Raw genomic sequence first — 21,581 nt, 5'->3', positions numbered from 1 at the left:
GGGGTATTTGATATGGGAGTGGCTCTGTGAGGGGGTCTATTGGCAAAATTACTGATTTTTCCCAATTGATTGTTAGCCCAGAAAAGTGGCTGAAATCCTCGATTATACCCATGGCTGTCCTCAATGAGTCCTGTGTGTCCCCCAGAAATAAATAAATATCATCCGCGTACATCGCAATTTTCTCCTCTCCCCTTCTTTTTCTAAAGCCCTTTACCCCCTGTGTGGTCCTCAGTGCAATAGCCAAAGGCTCCATTGCTAAGGCGAAAAGCAGGGGCGACAAAGGGCACCCCTGCCTTGTGCCCCTTCTTAATTGAAACCACTCCGAGCACTCACCATTGACTCTAACCTTGGCTCTTGGGTTATCATATAATAGGCTCAACCAGTGAACAAAGCTGAGGCCAAATTGAAATTCCGCTAATACCTTCCACATATAGTGCCATTCCAGGCAATCAAATGCTTTGGCTGTATCTAATGAGAGGAGGGCTCTCTTACCGCTGTTTTCTATGGGTATTTGCATATTTAAATATACTCGTCTTATGTTCGTACTTGTGGATCTCTCCGGGATAAACCCAGTTTAGTCTATATGTATTAATTTGGAAATTATTTTCTTTAGCCTCGTTGCCAAAGCCTTTGCCAGAATCTTCACGTCCGAACATAACAACGATATAGGCCTATATGAAGTCACATCTAACTGATTTTTCTCCTCCTTCAGCAAGATTATTATAATGGCTTCTGTCATAGATGTGGGTAGTTTTCTATCCTTCATAGTTCCATTAAACACTTCCAGAAGCATAGGAAGTAAAACCTCCCCATATTTTTTAAATATTTCTATAGGTAGACCATCAGGGCCTGGAGCTTTATGGTTCGCCATATCTGCCACTACCCTTTGCAACTCTTTAAGTGTTAATGGGGCATCTAGCATTTCCCGATCTTCTTTTCATAGGGGAGTTATTTTCAGTTTCCCAAAAAAATCCCACATTTCCCCCTCCACATTTGTTTGCGCCATACTATATAGATTTTTAAAATACTTTCTAAATTCTTCTAGTATTTCCGGGGTGGCTTTTTTGATTATTCCTTCCCTTCAATTGCCGGTACAGTACTTGAGGAACCATTAGCCTTAATAATCAAGGCCAAAGTCCTCCCAACACGCTCCCCCTCACCAAAAAAGCTCCGTCTCTAAAATAGTTTTTTCCTTTCCATCTTTTCCAGAATCATTTTACCATACTCATTTTGCCTCTCCACCCATGCCTCATATCTAATTGGAGTTGGTATCTCCATGTACTGTACTTCCGCCCGTCTTACCCTTTCCTTTGCCTTTGATTCTTCAGCTTGCGATTGTTTTTTGGCATGGGAGATTTTTTGAATTAAGACTCCCCGGAGAAAGGCCTTCAGGGAGTGCCAAACTATCCCTAATGGAGCAGTTCCTAGATTTAAATTTATAAATTCCGCCAACCCTTCCATAATGGTACCTGTATCCTCAATAATCTAGAGCCAAAAGGGATTAACTTTCCAGTCACCTCTACTGAAGCTCCTCCCCCCCTTTATGCCAATTACCACTGGCGAGTGGTCCGAAATCCCTCTTGGCTCATAGACTATTTCCTCTACTACATTCAATGCTTCCTCATTGCCCAGCACAAGGTCGATTCTGGACAGAGTGGCATGCGTCTTGGAGTGACATGAATATTGTCTCATCTCAGGATGCCTCCTCCTCCAGATATCCACCAACCCCACCTCCTCGCAATATTGTGAAAGAGGACTCCTGGGAGCTCCACTGCCGATGTATTTTGGTGGGAACCTATCTATTCCATTATTCATAGCCATACTGAAATCGCCAACCACTATAACCAGAATCCCTGGAAAACCCACCATAAATCTAGTTAACTCATCCAATATCTCCATCCCAAATGGGGGAGGGATGTAGACATTAGCTATTACATATTTACTGTTTTCAATTAAACAGTAGAGAAAAATATACCGTCCATATATATCCACCTTACTCTGGCTGCAGGAGAAAACCAAACCTGAATTTATCAAAATACTCACACCTCTTGAATAAGAGGAGTAGGTAGAGTGATACTGTGTCTGGAATTTCTTATGATCCATTATCTTAATTGTATCTTTTTCCAAGTGTGTCTCCTGCAGACAGAGTATTTTAATTTTCCCTTTATCTGCCACAGAGAAAATTGCCTGTCTTTTAGAGTTATCTTTTACCCCCCGAACATTCCAAGAGCATATTATAAACTGTTTTTTTAAATTCGGGGGTTTATTACAGCCACCTCTAATATTCATCATTCTGTAGTCCCTGTACCCTTATACCTCTCAGAACATCTAAACCACCTCTTTTTGTGAAAATTGTGAATTATCCCCCCCCCCACCACTCGCACCCTTCTCTCAAAACATTCACTCCAACCGCCCCCCCCCCCCCCCCCACCCTCCAGCCCACCCCACCCCGCCCCTCCCAACCACCTATTCTTTACCCCTTTACCCAATTTTGGGCCTAACCCCATAGCTTCAATTGTGACCGACCCTACTACTTAAGGTGAAAAAAAAAAAACATGCAACCTGGACCCAATAAGAGGGGAACTATCCCCATCATTAACATTGTGAATATAAATTAAAAAAAATACATATTCCCCCCCCTCCCCACTCCCCTTTTCATTTGTATGTATGTGCATAGTCCATCATTAAAACTAAGAATGAACTGAGAGGAGAGAAAAAAAAAAAAAAGGAGACATCTAAAACGTCCCGGACCCTAGAATGAAAAAGTCCTCTGTGGACTGCTGATCTTCTCACATTTCTTCACCCCGCTGTACTCTTCCTTTATTCTTCTCTAACCAGGTTGAAACTTCTGTAGGTGTATTAAAAAATGTAACTTCCCCCAAGGCTGATATGCGTAAGCGTGCGGGATATAATAACGCATAGTTAATTCTTAACTGTTGAAGCTTACGCTTACACTCTGCAAATTTAGCTCTTTGTCTCTGTAGCTCAGGGGAAAAGTCAGGATATATTGAGATCCTTGCGCAATTATGCTGCACATTCTTCATCTCTCTTGCTTTCCGAAGAATGGTGACTTTATCCCTAAAACATAGCAGCTTAAAAATAAGGGGTCTTGGATATCCCCCTGGGGACAGGGTCCTGGAGGCAACTCTATGTGCACGCTCAATAGAGAAAAATTCTGAAAAAGAGTCTTTCCCAAATTTCTCCTTTAGCCAGTCTTCCATAAATTTTATAGGGTTATTTCCTTCACAGCCCTCAGGAAGGCCCAATACCCTTAAATTCTCTCTACGCAATCTATTTTCCATACTGTCCATTTTCTGCATGCATGCGTTTAATTGATCTTTCATAACTGAAACTTCTTGTCTTAATGAAAACACATCATCCTCCAACTGACTGATCCTATCTTCGAGGGCTGTTGTCCGGGTGCAAACCACTTGTATTTCATTTTTAACAGCAATTAATTAATCTCTAATACCTTTAATTTGTTCAGATAGATCAGTAATTGATAACTTACAGTTGTTGACTGCTAGGAGAATGTCTTTCAAAGATGGCTCCTTCTCAGCTACTTGTTTACATAGGCAGACCGCTGTGCTGTCATTCCCAAGAATAATCGCGGGTGGCCGGAGGCCATCACAACCATCGAACCCGCTGATTTACTCCCGCTGTGTCCAGTCACAGCAGGAGTGGGTCGCCGGCACCGTGCGCCCCAGACCAGGGAGCGTGGACAACATACAGGTATGTTGTTTCGCGCAGCTGGGCCACCCTGCCGCAGTATATCTGTGATGGGTGGTCCGGAACTGGTTAAGAGTGCCCGTCCTCCTCTTAGTTTTTCATTTCATTGAAAACAGGGCCTAGGCAAATTGCAATCAGTGTGTGGCAGTTCCTGCTCGACAGAAGTCGATCATTTGATCAGCTGCAGCCTCGGCCTGCAATACTTTCCCCGTTTACAGCTTGCCTTGACTTCGACCTTTCCCTGGAACATACTTAGGCCTCGTACACACGATACATAAACCAGAAGGGAAAATTTGTAAGACGAGCTGTCTGTGGATTTTCGGATCGTTAGTACGATGCTTTCGACAGCCGATTTGACTTTTTCGTCAGACAAAAGCTGGATGTGCAGGCTATAAAATTTTTGTCAGATGTGAACTCAACGTCTAATTTTCGGATGGTCAGTAATGAAATTGTCCCACAAAAGTCAAAAGTACAAACACGCATGATAGGAATCGAGGAACGACTGGGAAGAGTTTGGTCTTGTAAACTACTGTTCGTAATCTAGAATTAACATTTGTGACGCGGCTATTGATGAAATGTCGAAATGCAACGCACATTCTCATCTTCTTTAATGGGATAATAATGAAGCTACTTTGCTGGTGATACTGATGTTGTTATGCCACATGTATTTTAAAAGGCATTTGTTTTTTACGATCTGAAAATCGCAAATCAACGCTCACCAAACTTCTACTGACACGAAATTGGCAGAAGGAGAGAGAGAGTGGCGCTTGAGAAATTAACTTCCTCTTTATACTCTCATAGTACGTCACTACATTCGTGTTTGTCAAGCGCCAATTTGCGGATAGTTAGTATGCTAGACAAAATCCTGCACAGGCGCTTTTGACAAAAATCAGACCCTCTGTTGTATAACAATCGGACCGTGTGTACGAGGCCTTACTGAGTGCCTCTTACCCTGACCCAGTCTAACTCCAGTTTCTGCAGCCCCTCCCAGGCTCCTGTTTCCGATATCCTCCGTGGTCATCCAACACCTCAATTATCTTGTTTAATTCCCTATTCCGCCTCTAGCGCTGTTTGGCCAGGGACTATAGCACTGTGTATGAAGACTGGGTAGGCAACGACGTACAGGTAGACTTACTTGCCTTATGGGAACGGGGTTGGCCAAGAAATATGTCAACTACCATAGCTTGACTTCCTACTGAACAAATATTCAGATCAGGAGTTCTGACTACACTTGCCACATTGATGTCTCAATTACTCAGAAAGCAAAGTTAAGTTAGACTTGAGCAGAGACATCCAAACACGTAGCCCATTCAGAATGAGGGCAGTAGTGGAAACCTATACATTTTTTTTATATATTTCCTTGGGATCTGATTCTGGTGCGATTAAAAAAAGCGCCCTGCAGAATTACGGTCCGAATGCGATGCAAATTCGCATCACGCAGACATCGCATGTGATCTGCACAGCAGTGCGGTGCAAATCATATGCGATGTCTGACATAGCACAAGTGTGAACAGGCACTTAAGATGAGATTCCAGGTCACCTCTACAATAAAACCCAATGTGGGTGAAACAAGTCAAGGGGTTTAACCAGGGAGCAGAATGCCTGTCTATCATTTACTTCACAATGGAGTTGAATACAGTGTGCAGCAATACCTGTTTGCTATATTGTATCTTGGAGCGAGATATGTTTGGTCTCTGACAGCACCTGAATACAGAGCGTAAACCAGGGAGACTGATACTGCAGGCTTGGAGCAGCATCAATCTGTTATAGTATTTAACTGTGACAGTTATTCATGGCATGCATGACATGTAACTGTTTTAGAAAACAGTTAAATCAATGGGTTTAGTTCCACTTTAAGGACCTTCCACTATTGGAGAAGATCAGAAGGGAAAGAGTGCCTGCATCCCCTTAGCTGGCTTGAAGAAATCTGGAAAAGGTAAGTATATAAAAAATTAAAACATATAGTGTGGGTGTCTCGAGGGGACGGGAGGCACTGGGATATGGAGGGCTGAAGCCAGAGTCGGGTTTCAATGTTAAAAGCAGAATTCAATTTTAATTAGGTCTGGGCGCCAGAGCAGAGCAGTGGGCAATCTTTTTAAGGCATTTGTCAATTAAATTCCACATGCACCTTTCTAGCTAGTAGTGATCAGTGGTTTTGCATTTTTTTTTCTTTGCAGTATACCCAACAAGGCCTACACAGACAGACATTACAATACAATACACTAAAGTTAGGCAAGTAAACCAAACCATAGAGTCTCAAACATTTAAAATATATGGCATGTTTGTCACAAACTGTAAATCCTCTTTATGAACAATTAAATTCCACCAAGGTTTAGTATGCTAGTATACCTAAAACTGCTATACAGGAATACAGTTTACACTGCAAATTACTTTATAAAAAAAACATTTATAACCACCAGATATATGTATGGAATTTACAGGATTCTGCAGGAAAATCATGTTTAAGGCCTGGTTCACACCTATGCATTTTTTAGTGCGTTTTCAGTTTTGCAGAAACACACTACAGTCCATTTAACATGGTTTTCTATGGATGTAATTCACATCTGTGCATTTTAGGGAAAGAGCCAAGGGCTAAGGAAAAGGCCTTAGAACAGGTTGCAGTTTGCATATTGCAGGTGCATTTTGCATTTTTTCAAGACATCTTTAAACCATGGAAGTCTATGGGACCAAAAACCAGAAAAAGTCCCTGGCCCTTTCCATAAAATACACAGATGTGAACTACATCCATAGGAAACCATGTCAAATGGACTGTAGTGTGTTTCTGCAAAACTGAAAACGCGCTAAAAAATGCATAAGCGTGAACCAGGCCTTATAAAGAGGGAAAATCACAGACTGTGAACACTCTAGGACTAGCATAGGCAATGGGAAATATCCCACAGGATCCTTATTGTCTGTATATTAATGTGTTCTTTAATGTAATTTACATATGCAATACATTAGTTTACGGGTGATATTTCTCCTAAAATGCATGTAAGCATTAAAAATATACTGTTTTTTGGTGGTGAAGTATGGGTTCTAATCAGTGGTGGAATTACCGGGGTCGCAACAGTCACACTTGCGACGGGGCCCGGCATTCCGCCACTGTGGGGGGGGGCCCAGCGGGGTTGCTCTTCTTCACAGGGCTCTGAGCGGAGAGCGTGTCTCTCATCTAACAGCAGCACAGAGACACCGGCATTGTTTGTTTTATTTCCCTCTCCGTGTGACGGGATGACTGAGGACACACAGCTTATCTTCTCCCCCCTCCCCTCTCTGTGCCCAGTGGGAAATGTGAGCTCCTTAGCTTCACACTTGACTGCCCACGAAGCACAGAGAGGGGAGGGGGGAGAAGATCAGCTGTGTGTCCTCGGTCATCCCGTCAGACGGAGAGGGAAATAAAACAAACAATGCCGGTGTCTCTGTGCTGCTGTTAGATGAGAGACACACAGGCATTGCCAGGGGGGGTGGGCCGCACCGGGTGACACCCGCCAGAGGGTTGACACCTGTGGGCAGCGGCACCGCACGCCGCACAGTCCTCACCCCTACACAGCGCTGCGCACAGAGGAGCGGACCGAAGCCGCCTCCCCCTCCTCTCTGTTTATGGAGGGGGAGGAGGAGGAGTCCGAGGGACACATGCCGCTGTGCCTATCCCGCGCTATTCTGAGGTCTGTAAAGTTTTTATTCAAATAGACATGTGCTGGGGGGAACGCTATGGGAGGGGGGTCTGCACTGATGGAGGGACGGTGGTCTGCACTGAGGGGGTCTACATTGATGGAGGGAGGGGGGTCTGCACTGAGTGGGGTCTGCATTGATGGGGGGGTCTGCACTGAGGGGGGGTGTGTGCTGATGGAGGGGGGTGGTCTGCATTGATGGAGGGGGGTGGTCTGCATTGTGGGGGGGCCTGCACTGATGGAGGGGGGTCTGTACTGAGGGGGGGTGTGAACTGATGGAGGGGGGTCTGCAATGAGGGAGGAGGGGTCTGTACTGAGGGGGGGTGAACTGATGGAGGGGGGTGGTCTGCAATGAGGGGGGTCTGCATTGATGGGGGGGTCTGCACTGATGGAGGGGGGGTGGTCTGCATTGTGGGGGGCCTGCACTGATGGAGGGGGGGTCTGTACTGAGGGGAGGTGTGAACTGATGGAGGGGGGTCTGCAATGAGGAAGGGGAGGTCTGCACTGATAGAGGGGGGTCTACACTGGGATCTATACTGATAGATGAGGGTCTGCACTGAGGGGGTCTATAATGATAGATGGGGGTCTGCAATAAGGGGGTCTACACTGATAGATGGGGGTCATGCTGATAGAGGGGGGCTATACTGATAGATGGGGGGTCTGCAATGAGGGGGGCTATACTGATGGATGGGGTCTGTACTTAGTGAGGAGGATCTATACTGCGAGAGGGGGGTCTGTACTTAGTGAGGAGGATCTATACTGCAAGAGAGGGGTCTGTACTTAGTGGGGGGTCTATACTGAGAGGGGGGTCTGCAGTTAGTGGAGGGGGGTCTGTACTGAGGGGGGGGCTATAGTTGGTGGAGGGGGGTGACACCAACCCTAGTGATGCCACTGGAGAGACACGCTCTCCGCTCAAAGCCGTGCTGTCCTGAGAAGACAGAGGACTCTGATGGACACTGATAGAGGACACTGATGGGCACTGATAGAGGGCACTGATGGGCACTGATAGAGGGCACTGATGGACACTGATAGAGGACTCTGATGAGCACTGATAGAGGGCACTGATGGGCACTGATAGAGGACTCTGATGGGCACTGATAGAGGGCACTGATGGACACTGATAGAGGACTCTGATGGACACTGATAGAGGACTCTGATGGGCACTGATAGAGGGCACTGAAGGACACTGATAGAGGACTCTGATGGACACTGATAGAGGACTCTGATGGACACTGATAGAGGACTCTGATGGACACTGATAAGATTCACTGATGAGCACTGAAGGGGAGGCACTGATAGGGGACACCGATGGGAGGCACTGATAGGGGACACCGATGGGAGGCACTGATAGGGGATACCGATAGGGGACACCGATGGGAGGCACTGATAGGGGACACCGATGGGAGGCACTGATAGGGGACACCGATGGGAGGCGCTGATAGGATTTACTGATGGGCACTGAAGGGAGGCACTGATAGGGTGCACTGAGAAGGCACTTGGAGGCACTGATAGGGGGCACTGATGGGAGGCATTGGTGGGCAATGATAGGAGGCACTGATGGGGGGCACTGAGAAGGCACTAGGGGGCACTGATAGGGGGCACCGATGTCGAGGCACTGATAGGATTTACTGATGAGCACTGATAGGGGGCACCGATGGGAGGCATCAATGGGATTTACTGATGAGCACTGAAGGGAGGCACTGATAGGGGGCACTGAGAAGGCACTAGGGGGCACTGATAGGGGCACTGATAGGAGGCACTAATGGGCATTGATGAGCACTGATAGGCAGAACTCATAGGCTACACGGATGGGCACTGAGGAACATTGATAGGCAGAACTAAGGCAGTATTGATGGGCACTGATGGGCAGTATTGAAGAGTACCGATAGGTGGCGCGGATGGATGCTGCAATAATGAGCACTGATAGGTGGTGCTGATAGGCAGATTTGATGGGCACTAATAGGCAGCATTAATGAGCACTGATAGGTAACACTTGCAGGCGGCATTGATGGGCACTGATACATGGCACTGATGATCGGGGCACTGATTATCAGTGTAAACAATTTACTGACATTCTTGACAGTTAATGGCAGTCCTTTCCTAACACAGAGACAGCGTGGGAGGGAAGGGCTGCGGATAACCGCCAAAGCATGGTTTTGGGAGGATGTCCATGGATACCCTCCCAAAATTGGAAGCCTGGAGCTCGGATGGAAGGGGGGGCCCATCATTGTTTCTTGCACCGGGGCCCTGAAGGTTCTAGTTACGCCTCTGGTTCTAATGTTCCCCCTAGTGGGGGGCTTTCTGAGTTGGATTGCTGTTTGCTCTAAGAGAACCTTTTTTTTAATGTTGAATTTCTAATTTATATGGCATCTCTTTGTGCCCGAAATAACTGGTGGTATAATATCTGATTCCTCTTTTATACCTGTTCTTAATGTTTTGATATGCTCCACCTGTGTTATGGACCCTATTCTTGAAAAAATTTTCAATACAAATATTGAAACAGAAAAATAATACTGTTTTTAAAGGGATCGTTCACCTTTACCACAAAACTGCCTATGCAGATAAGGGGTACCTGTAGATAAAAACAAACGGTGCAGCTCTGACTAAAGTTGAATAAAGCCATTGCTATAGGTGTAGGCCATTTACATACCTCATGATGCCTAACTGGAATTCTCCCAGGACCATGCTATATACTGCCAGGACGTTGCTAAGTGAGGCCTAGTCATCACTGCTCACCTCCACCATCACAAGAGTGAGCTCTCAAATGCTGAGTTCAGAATTACTGCATCAGGGGAGAGAAAGAGTATTTGAGGTGGTTTGAATCAGAGAAAGAGCTCACTCTGATGGTGGAGGTGAGCAGTGATGACTAGGCCTCACTTAGCAACGTCCTGGGAGTACTTAGCAACGTCCTGGGAGTATTCCAATCAGGCTTCATAAGGTCTACACCTATAGCAAGGTGTATGTTCATCTTTAGTCAGAGCTGCACAGTTGTTTTAATCTACAAACATTCCTTACCTGAATAGGCAGGTTTTTTTTGTAGAGGTGAACTATCCTTTTAAGTTTAAACAATGTAACTTCCCAGTTTTAAAGTGGAACTAAACCCTTCTATCCTTTGCAGCCAGGGAAGCTGCCATCTTAGCCTCTGTGTGATCTGCAGTTGCCATGGTGCTGCATATAAAATCAGTTATGACACCAGCCATTAGATGGCTTGACAATTGAGTTGAAAGCACAAGCAACTGTGACCGTTAACATTCATGGCATGACTTGAACGTACTGTAAATATTTTGGGAAACCATTAAATTGATGGGTTTATTTCCCCCTCTAATGATGTTTGATAGCTCAGCTTTCATAGGGCAACTACGTTTCCATAAAAAGGTAGTACAGTCTGTGTCAAACATGGTGAGCCTTTGAGGATGCTCAACCTGTTAACTTACCATGTTCTGGAGGGAAGGAGGTGCAGAGCTGACTGATAAAACCCAGCAAAAGAAACAGAAGAGCAGAGAAAAGCGGGATTTAAGAAAACATCAAGAAATATGCTTTCAGCTGATAGTATTCAAGAGATTCAATCCTGTAATGTCCAGTTATTGATGAGTGGATAAAAGTTTCTGAAGTACAGTTGGTGTGAGTGCAGCAGAAGCTGATTAAGGAGAGATGTGTTGGCACTGGTTGTGATGTTAATAAACTATGAAGTACACGGAAGTGTAGTAAGTTATGTGATGTAAGTAAAGAAATACTATAGAACAGGATTTACTACTCACCAGCAGATCCAGAAGGTGGAGGTTCGCCAGACTGCTGCCACATAGTAGCCTCTGCTGCCAATCGTCTGATGTATCCCTCCCCCACACACATTAATATATTCTCGGGCTTAATATCTGTATGGATGATTTTACATTTGGTGTGTAGGTAATCCAAGCCCTGCAATACCTGAGTATCCAGAAAATATTATAATTAGCAAATTTAATTGTCAAAAATAAACATTGTTCAAAGAAAAAAAAAAAAACGAGGTACAATTTATATGGTGTTGCTGAGGAGTATACCTGACCTATCTATGCATTTATGCAATTGATGTAGTTGAGCTCTGCCTTTGTCAAACCCCTTCTGTCTCTTAGAGCAACCCACTCCTAGAGCAACCCCAGGCTGTGGGGCAACTTCTATGGGGAAATTCTTACACTATACATATTTGAAGACAGCCAGTTACAGGATCTGAGTTAATCAGATCACTCTTTTATACTCCAGAGTGCTCCTATATTGACTATTCTTAAAGCAATAACAGCTTAAAGCTGAATGCAAAAAAACACACCCTTGCAGCCCCTGCCACCGCCCCTCAAACACCACAAGTGTTAAATTGTCATTTAGTCTAGGGGTAGAGGAATTGGCTGTAATGCTTACCTTATTACTTGCTCCTGCTGTACAACCAGCTCCCCCACAAAGACTCCTCCCTAAGATGTTCTGGCTGGCGGTTGCATGCTGGCAATGCCAAGTACAAGACAGGACCAACAGCCTTGCATTGTACATGTGGACAGCGAGGGCCCACCCACAAAATGGAATGTCAGAGAGAAGAGGTGTGTGTAGGAAGCAGTTAGTTGATGACCTAGGTGTCTTGTACAATACTACTGCATATACAGTGCCTTGAAAAAGTATTCATACTCCTTGAAATGTCCCACATTTTGTCACATTGCAACCAAAAAAGTTAGTCTATCACATAAAATCTCAATAAAATATATTAACACAAAGTGGCACATAATTGTGAAGTGGAAGGAAGATAAATGGTTTTCAAAATGTTACATAGTTACATAGTTAGTCAGGTTGAAAAAGTCCATCAAGATCAACTAACCAACAAAAAAAAAAAAAAAAACACATATAAACAAACCTACACCCACAGTTGATCTAGAGGAAGGGAAAAAACCCCAGTAAAGCATGCTCCAATTTGCTACAGCAGGGGAAAAAAATTCCTTCCTTATCCCCCGAGAGGCCATCGATTTTTCCCTGGATCAACTTTACCTATAAATGTTAGTACCCAGTTATATTGTGTACATTTAGGAAAGAATCCAGGCCTTTTTTAAAACAATCTACTGAGCTCGCCAAAAGCACCTCCGGAGGAAGTCTATTCCACATTTTCACAGCTCTTACTGCAAAGAAACCTTTTTATATTTGGAGATGAAATCTTTTTTCCTCTAGACGTAGAGAGTGCCCCCTTGACCTTAAAGTTAATAACTAACACCAAGTTCACGATATGGACCACTTATGTATTTGTACATGTTGGTCATATCCCCCTTCTCAAGAGGGAATAGATTCAGTTCTTCTAATCGTTCCTCATAGCTGAGCTCCTCCATGCCTCTTATCAGTTTGGTTGCCCTTCTCTGCACTTTCTCTAGTTCCCCCGATATCCTTTTTAAGAACTGGTGCCCAAAACTGAACTGCATATTCCGGATGAGGTCTTACTGATTATTTATACAGGGGCAAAATGATATTTCACTTTCTGGAGTCCATACGTGTCTTAATACAAGAAAGGACTTTGCTCGCTTTGGAAACCGCAGTTTGGCACTGCATGCTATTATTGAGCTTATGATCTACCAACACCCCCAGATCCTTCTCCGCCATTGATGGATGTATTTCAAAGAAATATCTGAAAAGTGTGGCGTGCATTTGTATTCAGCCCCCCCCCCCCCCCCCCCGGTCAATACTTTGTAGAAACACCTTTTGCTGCAATTACAGCTGCAAGTCTTTTTTGGGTATGTCTCTACCAGCTTTTCACATCTGGGAGAGTGACAGTTTTGCCCATTCTTCTTTGTAAAATAGCTCAAGCTCTGTCTGGATGGAGAGCACCTTTGACCAGCCATTTTCAAGTCTTGCCACAGATTCTCAAATGGATTTAAGTCTGGACTCTGATTGGGTCATTCTAATAACACATGAATATGCTTTGATCTAAACCATTCCATTGTAGCTCTGGGTGTATGTTTAGAGTTGTTGTCCTGTTGAAAGGTGAACCTCTGCCCCAGCCTCAAGTCTTTTGCAGACTCTAATGCCGCGCACACGCGAGCGGACTTTTCGACCGGACTGGTCCGACGGACCGAGTCCGGCGGACAATTCGACCGTGTGTGAGCTTCATCGGACCTGCAGCGGACTTTTTCGGTCGAATATCTGACGGACTTTAGATTTGGAACATGTTTCAAATCTTTCAGACGGACTCGAGTCCGGTCGAAAAGTCAGTTCGTCTGTATGCTAGGGCAGCTATTGGCTACTGGCTATCAACTTCCTTATTTTAGTCCGGTTGTACGTCATCATGTACGAATCCGTCAGACTTTGGTGTGAACGTGTGTAGGCAAGTCCGTTCATTGGGAAAGTCCGTCGAAAGTCCGCCGAAAGTCCATCGGATAGACCGTCGGACCAGTCCGGTCGAAAAGTCCACCCGTGTGTACGCTGCATAACAGGTTTTCTTCTAAGATTGCCCTGTATTTGGCTCCATCCATCTTCCCATCAACTCTGACCAGCTGCTGAAGAAAAGCATCCCCACAACATGTTTCACGATGCTGCATACGACTCGGCAGCGGCTCTCGGCTCTCACAGTTCAAAAGCCGCGCCTCCTCGTCTGTGATAGGCAGTCAGTGTACAGCCTATCACGGACATTCTCTCATCCTCGTCCGTGGTATGAGGATGAGAGAATGTCTGTGATAGGCTGACTGCTGGGAAATGGAGATTTCTGCCTATCATGGACGACAAGGAGGTGCGGCTTTTGAACAGTGAATGGCCGCCGAATAGGAATAGCGAACGCTGATGGATGCAGAGCGGCACACAGAGGCAGGTAGGATGCACACATACACATGCACACAGACACATACACAGGACCTTATACACATGACACATGCACACATACACAGGACACATGCACATAATCACATGCACATAATCACATGCACATATACACATGACACAGGTACAGGACACATGCACGACACGCTGATCATGTAGGCTGAAGGCGGTGAATCGTGTATAAGTCGAGGGGGGGCACTTTCAGCCCCAAAAAAGGGGCTGAAAATTTTGACTTATACACGAGTATATATGGTATTCCTAATATAATAAAAAATAATAAAAATAGCAATGAATCATTCTTACTAATAACCCAACTTACATTATGTGTAATCCAAGTAAAACTAATTCTGCCTGCCTGCCCAGGAATAAATCTAAATGTTATTCAAGTGCATCTCCTTTATTTTTATTTTGTATAGATCGGTTTTCGTTGCTGTGTGTCATCACAAGTGAGAAGAGAAAGAAAGAGGAAATCTTCCAATAAGGATGCCTGTTCCAGTATCAACTGTTGAATGGCCCTTTTAAACCTTTGAGGTTCACTGTGATGCATTGCTGCATGCTTGTTTCTTTTTAGGTGCCCTTTCACACTGAGCCTCACCGGGCGTTAGTGGTAAAGTGCCGATAGTTTTAGCGGCGCATTACCGTCGTTTTAGCGGCGCTTTCCAGCTGCTAGCAGGCCGCTTTTAACCCCCGCTGTCGGCCAAAGAAAGGGTTAAATGCACCCAAAAAGCACCTTTCAGATGCTTCAGCAGCGCTGCCCATTCATTTCAATGAGCAGGGGTGGAGCGGTGTATACACCACTCCTCCACCAAAGCTGCTACTTGCAGGACTTTTCCTAATGCCCTGCAAGCGCACTGCTCCAGTGTGAAAGCACTCGGGCTCTCACACTGGGGCTGCAGGGGAGGCACTTTACATGCTCTATTTTTAGCCCAAAAGCTCCTGAAAAACTCCCCCGTGTGAAAGGGGTCTAAATGGGCTCCCATAACACCTTAGAACACCTGGAACTGGACTCAACCCTTTATTGGCTGAGCAGCATATATCAATGTGCAGTAGTGCTTTGCCATACTGGCAATGCAGATCCATGCACTTGGAATGAATAGCAGCACAGTGCTGTAACACACAGGGAAATTCTTGGAGAGAAGTCCTTTCACTTTCTGTTTTGTCTTCAGAAGAGGAAATGAAGGCAAATCTCCTCGAGACTCAGAAGTGAGTCCCCCAGTCATTATTGGCCTCGCTCTCCCGGGAGCTGCAGATAGGCCAGTGATTACACTTTAGATGAGGTTGAGACCTCACTAAAGTGTAATCACTGTGAATAGGCCTACAAAATGAAAAAGCTTAGTCCAGTGATTTTAGCTTCCTAAGTATTTCCCATTACCAGACAATAGACGATCCCCCATAAAGGGCTCCAATCTCCCAACTGTAAACCTAAGCTGTCTGAAAAAAAGAAACAAAAAGGGGGGGTGTAACAGTTAGAGCATGATACCAAGGCTGGCTAGAATCAGGGGAGCATTAGAAGAGGTAAAGAGAGAGGGAGAAAAAAGAAGTGAGTCCCCCAGTCATTATTGGCCTCGCTCTCCCAGGAGCTGCAGATAGGTCAGCCAAGGGGACCAAGGTGGATTGAATATCTTGTAGGACACTCACGATTTTTTCATTCAATATGATCCATGTAAGTTTCCGTTTCACTATGGCAATATCTATAACAGGGCTTTTCCACGCTGTTGCTATAGTGATTTTAGCCGCAAAGAACATAAAGTGGATCAAGGTCTGCGAATGTTCTGGAACACTTTCAACAGGCTTTTTAAGTAGGGCTATACTCACATCTTTAGTGATATTAGCCATCGTGACTGAGAAAATAAATGTGTGAACTCTTATCCAAAAGCGACAAACCTTACTGCACGTCCACCATATGTGCAATGGTGTACCTATCTGGCTACAACCCCTGAAGCATGCAGCTGAGGGGCCTGGATACATTTTTGAAAAAGCTCCAGTACCATCTGGCGTGGACTTTATAGCCTGCTTCTATCAAGGCAACATTTAGGATACCTTTATGAATCTGCATACTCTATTTATACCAGTCCTCCACCTCGGAGATTATGGACAGATCCCTTTCTCACGCTACCTGGTAGGATAATCTATCAGTAGAGATCATAAACAATTTGTATAGTATAGAGACCCCCCCCCCGCAGACCAGCATCTTGCATGCACCTGCAATCTTCGGTAAAGATTTGAGAAAGTGGTAAATTTGTTGCCAGTGGAAGCTCTCAGTGGGGGGCATCTCCAAACTTCCCATGAAATATGAGGAGGGACGTATGCCTCTGTCATCAAAATAGTCACCTATACGGTACAGTCCCTTATTCAGCCACCAGCCATACCTTTCAGGTTGCACACCTGGTGGGCAAGTTGAAAAGGGGAGCTACTAGGATAAGTGTCATATGCAGAGGATATCTTTTGCAACTTGTGTTCCAAACCTAAAGTGAGTGGGAGAGCATAGGGCTCAGTACAGCCCTACGATGTTTTGGGGGATTACAAAGGACGAGATCCATTGATCCATGGGAAACTTGCCTGCGCCTCTATGGAAACCCAATCTGGTCGGTAGTGCTTACTATGAAGTTGGCATAGTTGGACGAGCTGTGCTGCCACGTAATATTTCCTATAGTTGGGCACACCTAGTCCGCCCATATCCTTAGGAGCATACATCGTGGCCAGTGCTATTCTGGGGCCTTTGGTACCCCAGATAAAATGGAAAATTTTGGATTGAAACCATCGGAAAAAACCTGGACAGGACTGTCATTTTCATGGAGGCAATCCAACCATCCACGACAAACTCATGTCTGGCCATGCTTGTACGTCTTCTAATAGCTTAGCAAATAGAGTTGGATAGTTGGCCTTGTAAACAGAGGAAACGTTGAGGGTCAGCTGGATTCCTAAATAGGAGAGGAATGTCTGCTGCCACTGAAATGAGTATTGAGACTGGATATTCTGTAGAGTCGAGATTGGCAAATTAACATTCAATGCCTCTGATTAATCATGATTGACTATGAGCCCCAAGATTTTCCCAAAGCAGTTCAGAAGAGACAGGAGGTTTGGCAGAGTAGTGTGGGGAGAGGTGATGAACATCATCAGATCATCTGCGAATAAAGCACACTATGGCTCCCCCCTCCCCCCACTATCTATCCCTAAAATGTCTGGGTTCTGATGTATCGCTATTGTAATAGTTTTGATGGGTATGACAAACCGTATGGGAGATAACGAACAACCTTGCTGAGTGCCTGATGAGTTGGGTATCGGGTCCAATCTGTGGTCCTGCAGAACTATCTGAGCTGTGAGTAAGCTATATAATGAGTGCAGCGAGGCCAAAAACTTGGGACTGAAGTTCCACCTCGACAACACCTGGAAAAGAAAGGGCCACGAGAGGAAATCAAAATCTTTACGGATGTCAAGGGACAATAGCATCCCAGTCCTATTCGTTCCGCCATGCCAAGAGGAGCTTAATATGGAGATAAGGTCAATTGTTTACGGACCTGGTCAGCAGCCTGTCTATGCGGCAAAAGTCCTACCTGGTTTGAATGCATGTAGCCAGCTAAAAATGTCAAAAGCCTATTTGCCAGAATTTTAGTAAATAGTTTCAAATCAGTATTAAGGATATGGGACGGTAGTTACTACGTCACTGTGGTCTTTGTGGAGCTTAGGGATAAAGTAATAAATTAGACTAAAATTATATAGAACGTCCTGTGAGCCTCCACTAACAATAATAAACCAATAAATCCTCTTTGAATCAGCTGCAAGCGGTAAACATGTCTCATAAACCATGTAAAAGTACTAAAATCGCATTAAAAACGTTGCGCTATCAAAGGTATAAGCATAAAGCCTCTGAACTTGTAAAATTATATCCTCTACACCGTGATACTAATAATGTATAAAATATATGATAAAAAATATATAAAATAACAAGTGCTTAATAGCCAAATAATACAGTGACAATGTGCATTCATATAGTTATGAAAAATATTAAAGCAAATAAGTCAGTGGAAATCTAAATAGATCCAAATACTGGAATTATAAAAAAGTGCTTAAGTGCACTGTGCAAAGTTCAAATTGATCCAATTTACAGGTGCTCCACACTCCATGCGATTCAGTATGCTGTGAAAGTGATGCCATAATCAGACGCTGTGTTCTCACTCAGGTGCTCCCCCCCATGTAAAGAAGGCTCACCTTAAGGTGTGTGACCTTGCTGTTAAGCTTGGTCAATACACGCTATGGAACCACTACAGGGTTCAGCAGTGCGTCCGGAATCCTGGATCAATCGCCAATGTGCCTCAGTAAATCAATGAAAAAAGCATCTCATAATGTAGTATGCTTATGCAATTTATTGAAACAAAAATAAACAGGTCCCACACAGGGTACTCACAATATCCAGGCGCTTCAGTGCGCCATTCTACATCAAGCAAAAAACGAATGGTTGAAAACGGCCGGTAACGGGATGGTAAGCTGATCGTTCCTAACAGCTGATCTGCTCAGGACGGCACGGTTAGCACACCTTAAGGTGAGCCTTCATTACATGGGGGGCATCTGAGTGAGAACACAGCGTCTAATTATTGCATCACTTTCACAACATTCTGAATCGCATGGATTGTGGAGCACCTGTAAATTGGATCAATTTGAACTTTGCACAGTGCACTTAAGCACTTTTTTTATAATTCCAGTATTTGGATCTATTTAGATTTCCAAGAACTTATTTGCTTTAATATTTTTCATCACTATATGAATGCACATTGTCACTTTATTATTTGGCTATTAAGCACTTGTTATTTTATACATTTTTTATCATATATTTTATACATTATTAGTATCATGGTGTAGAGGATATAATTTTACCAGTTCAGAGGCTTTATGCTTATACCTTTTGATAGCGCAGCATTTTTAATGCGATTTAAGTAATAAATTAGAGTCTACATCTATTGGAACACCCTTTTTGATGGCTTTAAAGAATTGCACTAAGGAGGGAGCCATTAGAGGAGCAAATTTTTAATAGTATAGCATTGTGAACCCACCTGGGCCCAGTGCTTTGCCCAGTGGGGCTGTTTAATGGCCACCAATACCTCCTCCACTGTAATTTCCTTATCTAGAAGGTCTCTATGTTTGTCTGTTAGAGTTGGGATGGAGGGCTGGTCGACAAAGTCATCAAACTCTGGCTGACCAGTAACATTCCTATCGTCATATAAATACTTATAATAGTCGTGAATTTCCCACAAAACCAAGTTAGAGTTTTGGGTAAAGGTGCCATCAGGTTTTCTAAGCTTGGGAATGTAAGGAGGGGGGCGTCTAGGGGCTAGCCTTGACTTCAAGAGTTTACCCAGTTTGTCCACTTGAGAGTAGAATCTTGCCTGTGCCCAGTGTAATTGTTTCTCTGCCTTTGTTCTAAGACAAACCTTTAATTCCAATCGAGCGGCCTGAGTCCGACTACGTAAGAACAACTGGGGGTTACGTTTATGTTCTTTGAATTTGGGCAGCTAGGTTATCCTCTTTTTGCTTCAGCAAAGCATTATAAGCATTATAGGAGGACCATTAACGGGAAATGATTAGACAATGAGGTTGAAAAACCCTGGCATAGAGTGATGAAATGCATATAGTTGTAGTGAAAGAGTGAAGATGTGCATGTAGGTGCACAGGAGGAGAGCGAAGTGCACATCAGTGCAATTGGGGAAAATGAAGAAGTCCACTTCGGTGTAGTGATGAAGAGTGAGGAAGTGTGTCTCTGTGCAGTGGCAGAGAGTGGGGAAAAATGTATGCAGTGGTGAAGAATTCAAAAGTGCATACTGGAATGGAGAAGTGAGAGATGGTGCAGTGGCGGGAAGTGCAGAAGTGCAGGATGCTGCAGGGATGGAAAGTAAAGTAGTGCACATCAGTGCTTTGATGGCCAGTGAAGTAGTGTGTGTCATGCAATGGTGGTGAGTGCAAGGGTATGCAGTGTTGCAGTGGTTGAAAATGGATAGTGTCTATTGATTCAGTGGGTAAATTAGTGCAGTGACAGTGAATGGTGCGCAGAATTGCACACTAGTGCAGTGGCAGCAAGAGCAGAAGTATGATGATGGTGAGTAGGGCAGTGCGTGTCAATGCATTGGTGGTCATTGTCATAGTTTGCATTGTTGCAGTGGCAGTAAAGGGCAGAGCGCACATTTATCCAGTGGCAGCAAGTAATGTATTATCTGTCAGTGCAGTGGAGGCAAAAGTGTGTACCACAGGTCAGAACCCCCCCCCCCACACACACACACACACACACACACACACACACACACACACACACACACACACGTTAATGGTTCCCAAACAGCCCACTCTCTTTCCATGTAGGCAGAGCGCATTAGGGTTGGAAATAGGACACAGTGGAACTATGGTGGCTTCATTCATCACAATGGCAAATTTTTAGGCGGACCTTCCCCTACACCTCCTCCAGCAGCCATCCATCCTCGGCTTCATCTCCACAGAGATCAGCAATTTACTCTGCTGGCCCCCAGTCTGTTTACTGGGGGGCCATTAGGGTTGGAAATAGGGAACAGTGGAATTATGGTGGCTTCATTCATCACAATGGCAGATTTTTAGGCGGACCTTCTCCTACACCTCCAGCAGCCGTCCATCCTCGGCTTCATCTCCACAGAGATCAGCAATTTACTCTGCTGGCCTCCAGTCTGTTTATATTACATATATGATGGGCAGTTAGGGCGGCAGGGCCCAATGTGCAAAAGGCGATGAATGAGTGATGGATATGTCAGTAAGATGCCAGGATGCATGATAGTAGTCTTTTTGCAAGGGCACTATAGCACATGTGTAGGATCTCGCCATATTGCGCACCGAATGCCCTTTACAGAGGTGCAGTGCAAATTTTTACAAAACCATCATAGAAATACGCTTGCACATGAGTGGGAAAACACGTACACAGGAGTGACTTAAATGTCATCCGGAATGTCTCACCAGGATTGCTACTGAACAAGCTGGGCAATACTGCACATGTGGGGGGAAATGACATACCGTATGTGGGAGTGACTTAAATGTCATCCTGCACATTCCCCCAGTATTACTAGTGTGCATGCGTGAGGCATTTGGCAGCATAAGTATGCAGAGGTTTACGAAATCCAAAGGGTAAAATAATCTGCTATTATTTGTATTTCGCAGTTACAAGTTGCATTTTAACTGCTACAACATTGTGTACTGCTAAACTACTAACCTAATGCTTAGCCAATGTTGTTATTATGACTATCTTATCTAGGATTGCCACCTAAACTTTTCCCCTTAAAAACGCGAACACATATGAATTACACAGGTTCTGACGCTAGTTTAATGCAGATAAGGCACAAGTAAATTTAATTACCACCTTAATTC

At 44.5% G+C, this 21,581-nt stretch overlaps 1 protein-coding gene across 4 annotated transcripts in view; it reads right to left on the bottom strand.

Annotated features, from left to right (window-relative positions):
• Positions 1-21,581, bottom strand: part of SRPK3 (SRSF protein kinase 3) — a 261,895-nt gene that overhangs the window by 125,714 nt on the left and 114,600 nt on the right. For 3 of the 4 annotated variants that reach the window (XM_073600334.1, XM_073600332.1, XM_073600336.1), the window contains exons 8-9: positions 11,156-11,321; positions 10,832-10,863 (exon numbers count right to left, since the gene is read on the bottom strand). In XM_073600334.1, the coding sequence (XP_073456435.1) occupies positions 10,832-10,863; positions 11,156-11,321 (198 nt within the window). The remainder of the gene's footprint in view (positions 1-10,831; positions 10,864-11,155; positions 11,322-21,581) is intronic. The other variant, XM_073600335.1, reaches the window with a different exon arrangement.

The sequence above is a fragment of the Aquarana catesbeiana genome, linkage group LG09 (assembly GCF_042186555.1).
Source record: "Aquarana catesbeiana isolate 2022-GZ linkage group LG09, ASM4218655v1, whole genome shotgun sequence".
NCBI lineage: Eukaryota > Metazoa > Chordata > Amphibia > Anura > Ranidae > Aquarana > Aquarana catesbeiana.
This window is presented reverse-complemented; position numbering and strand designations above follow the sequence as displayed.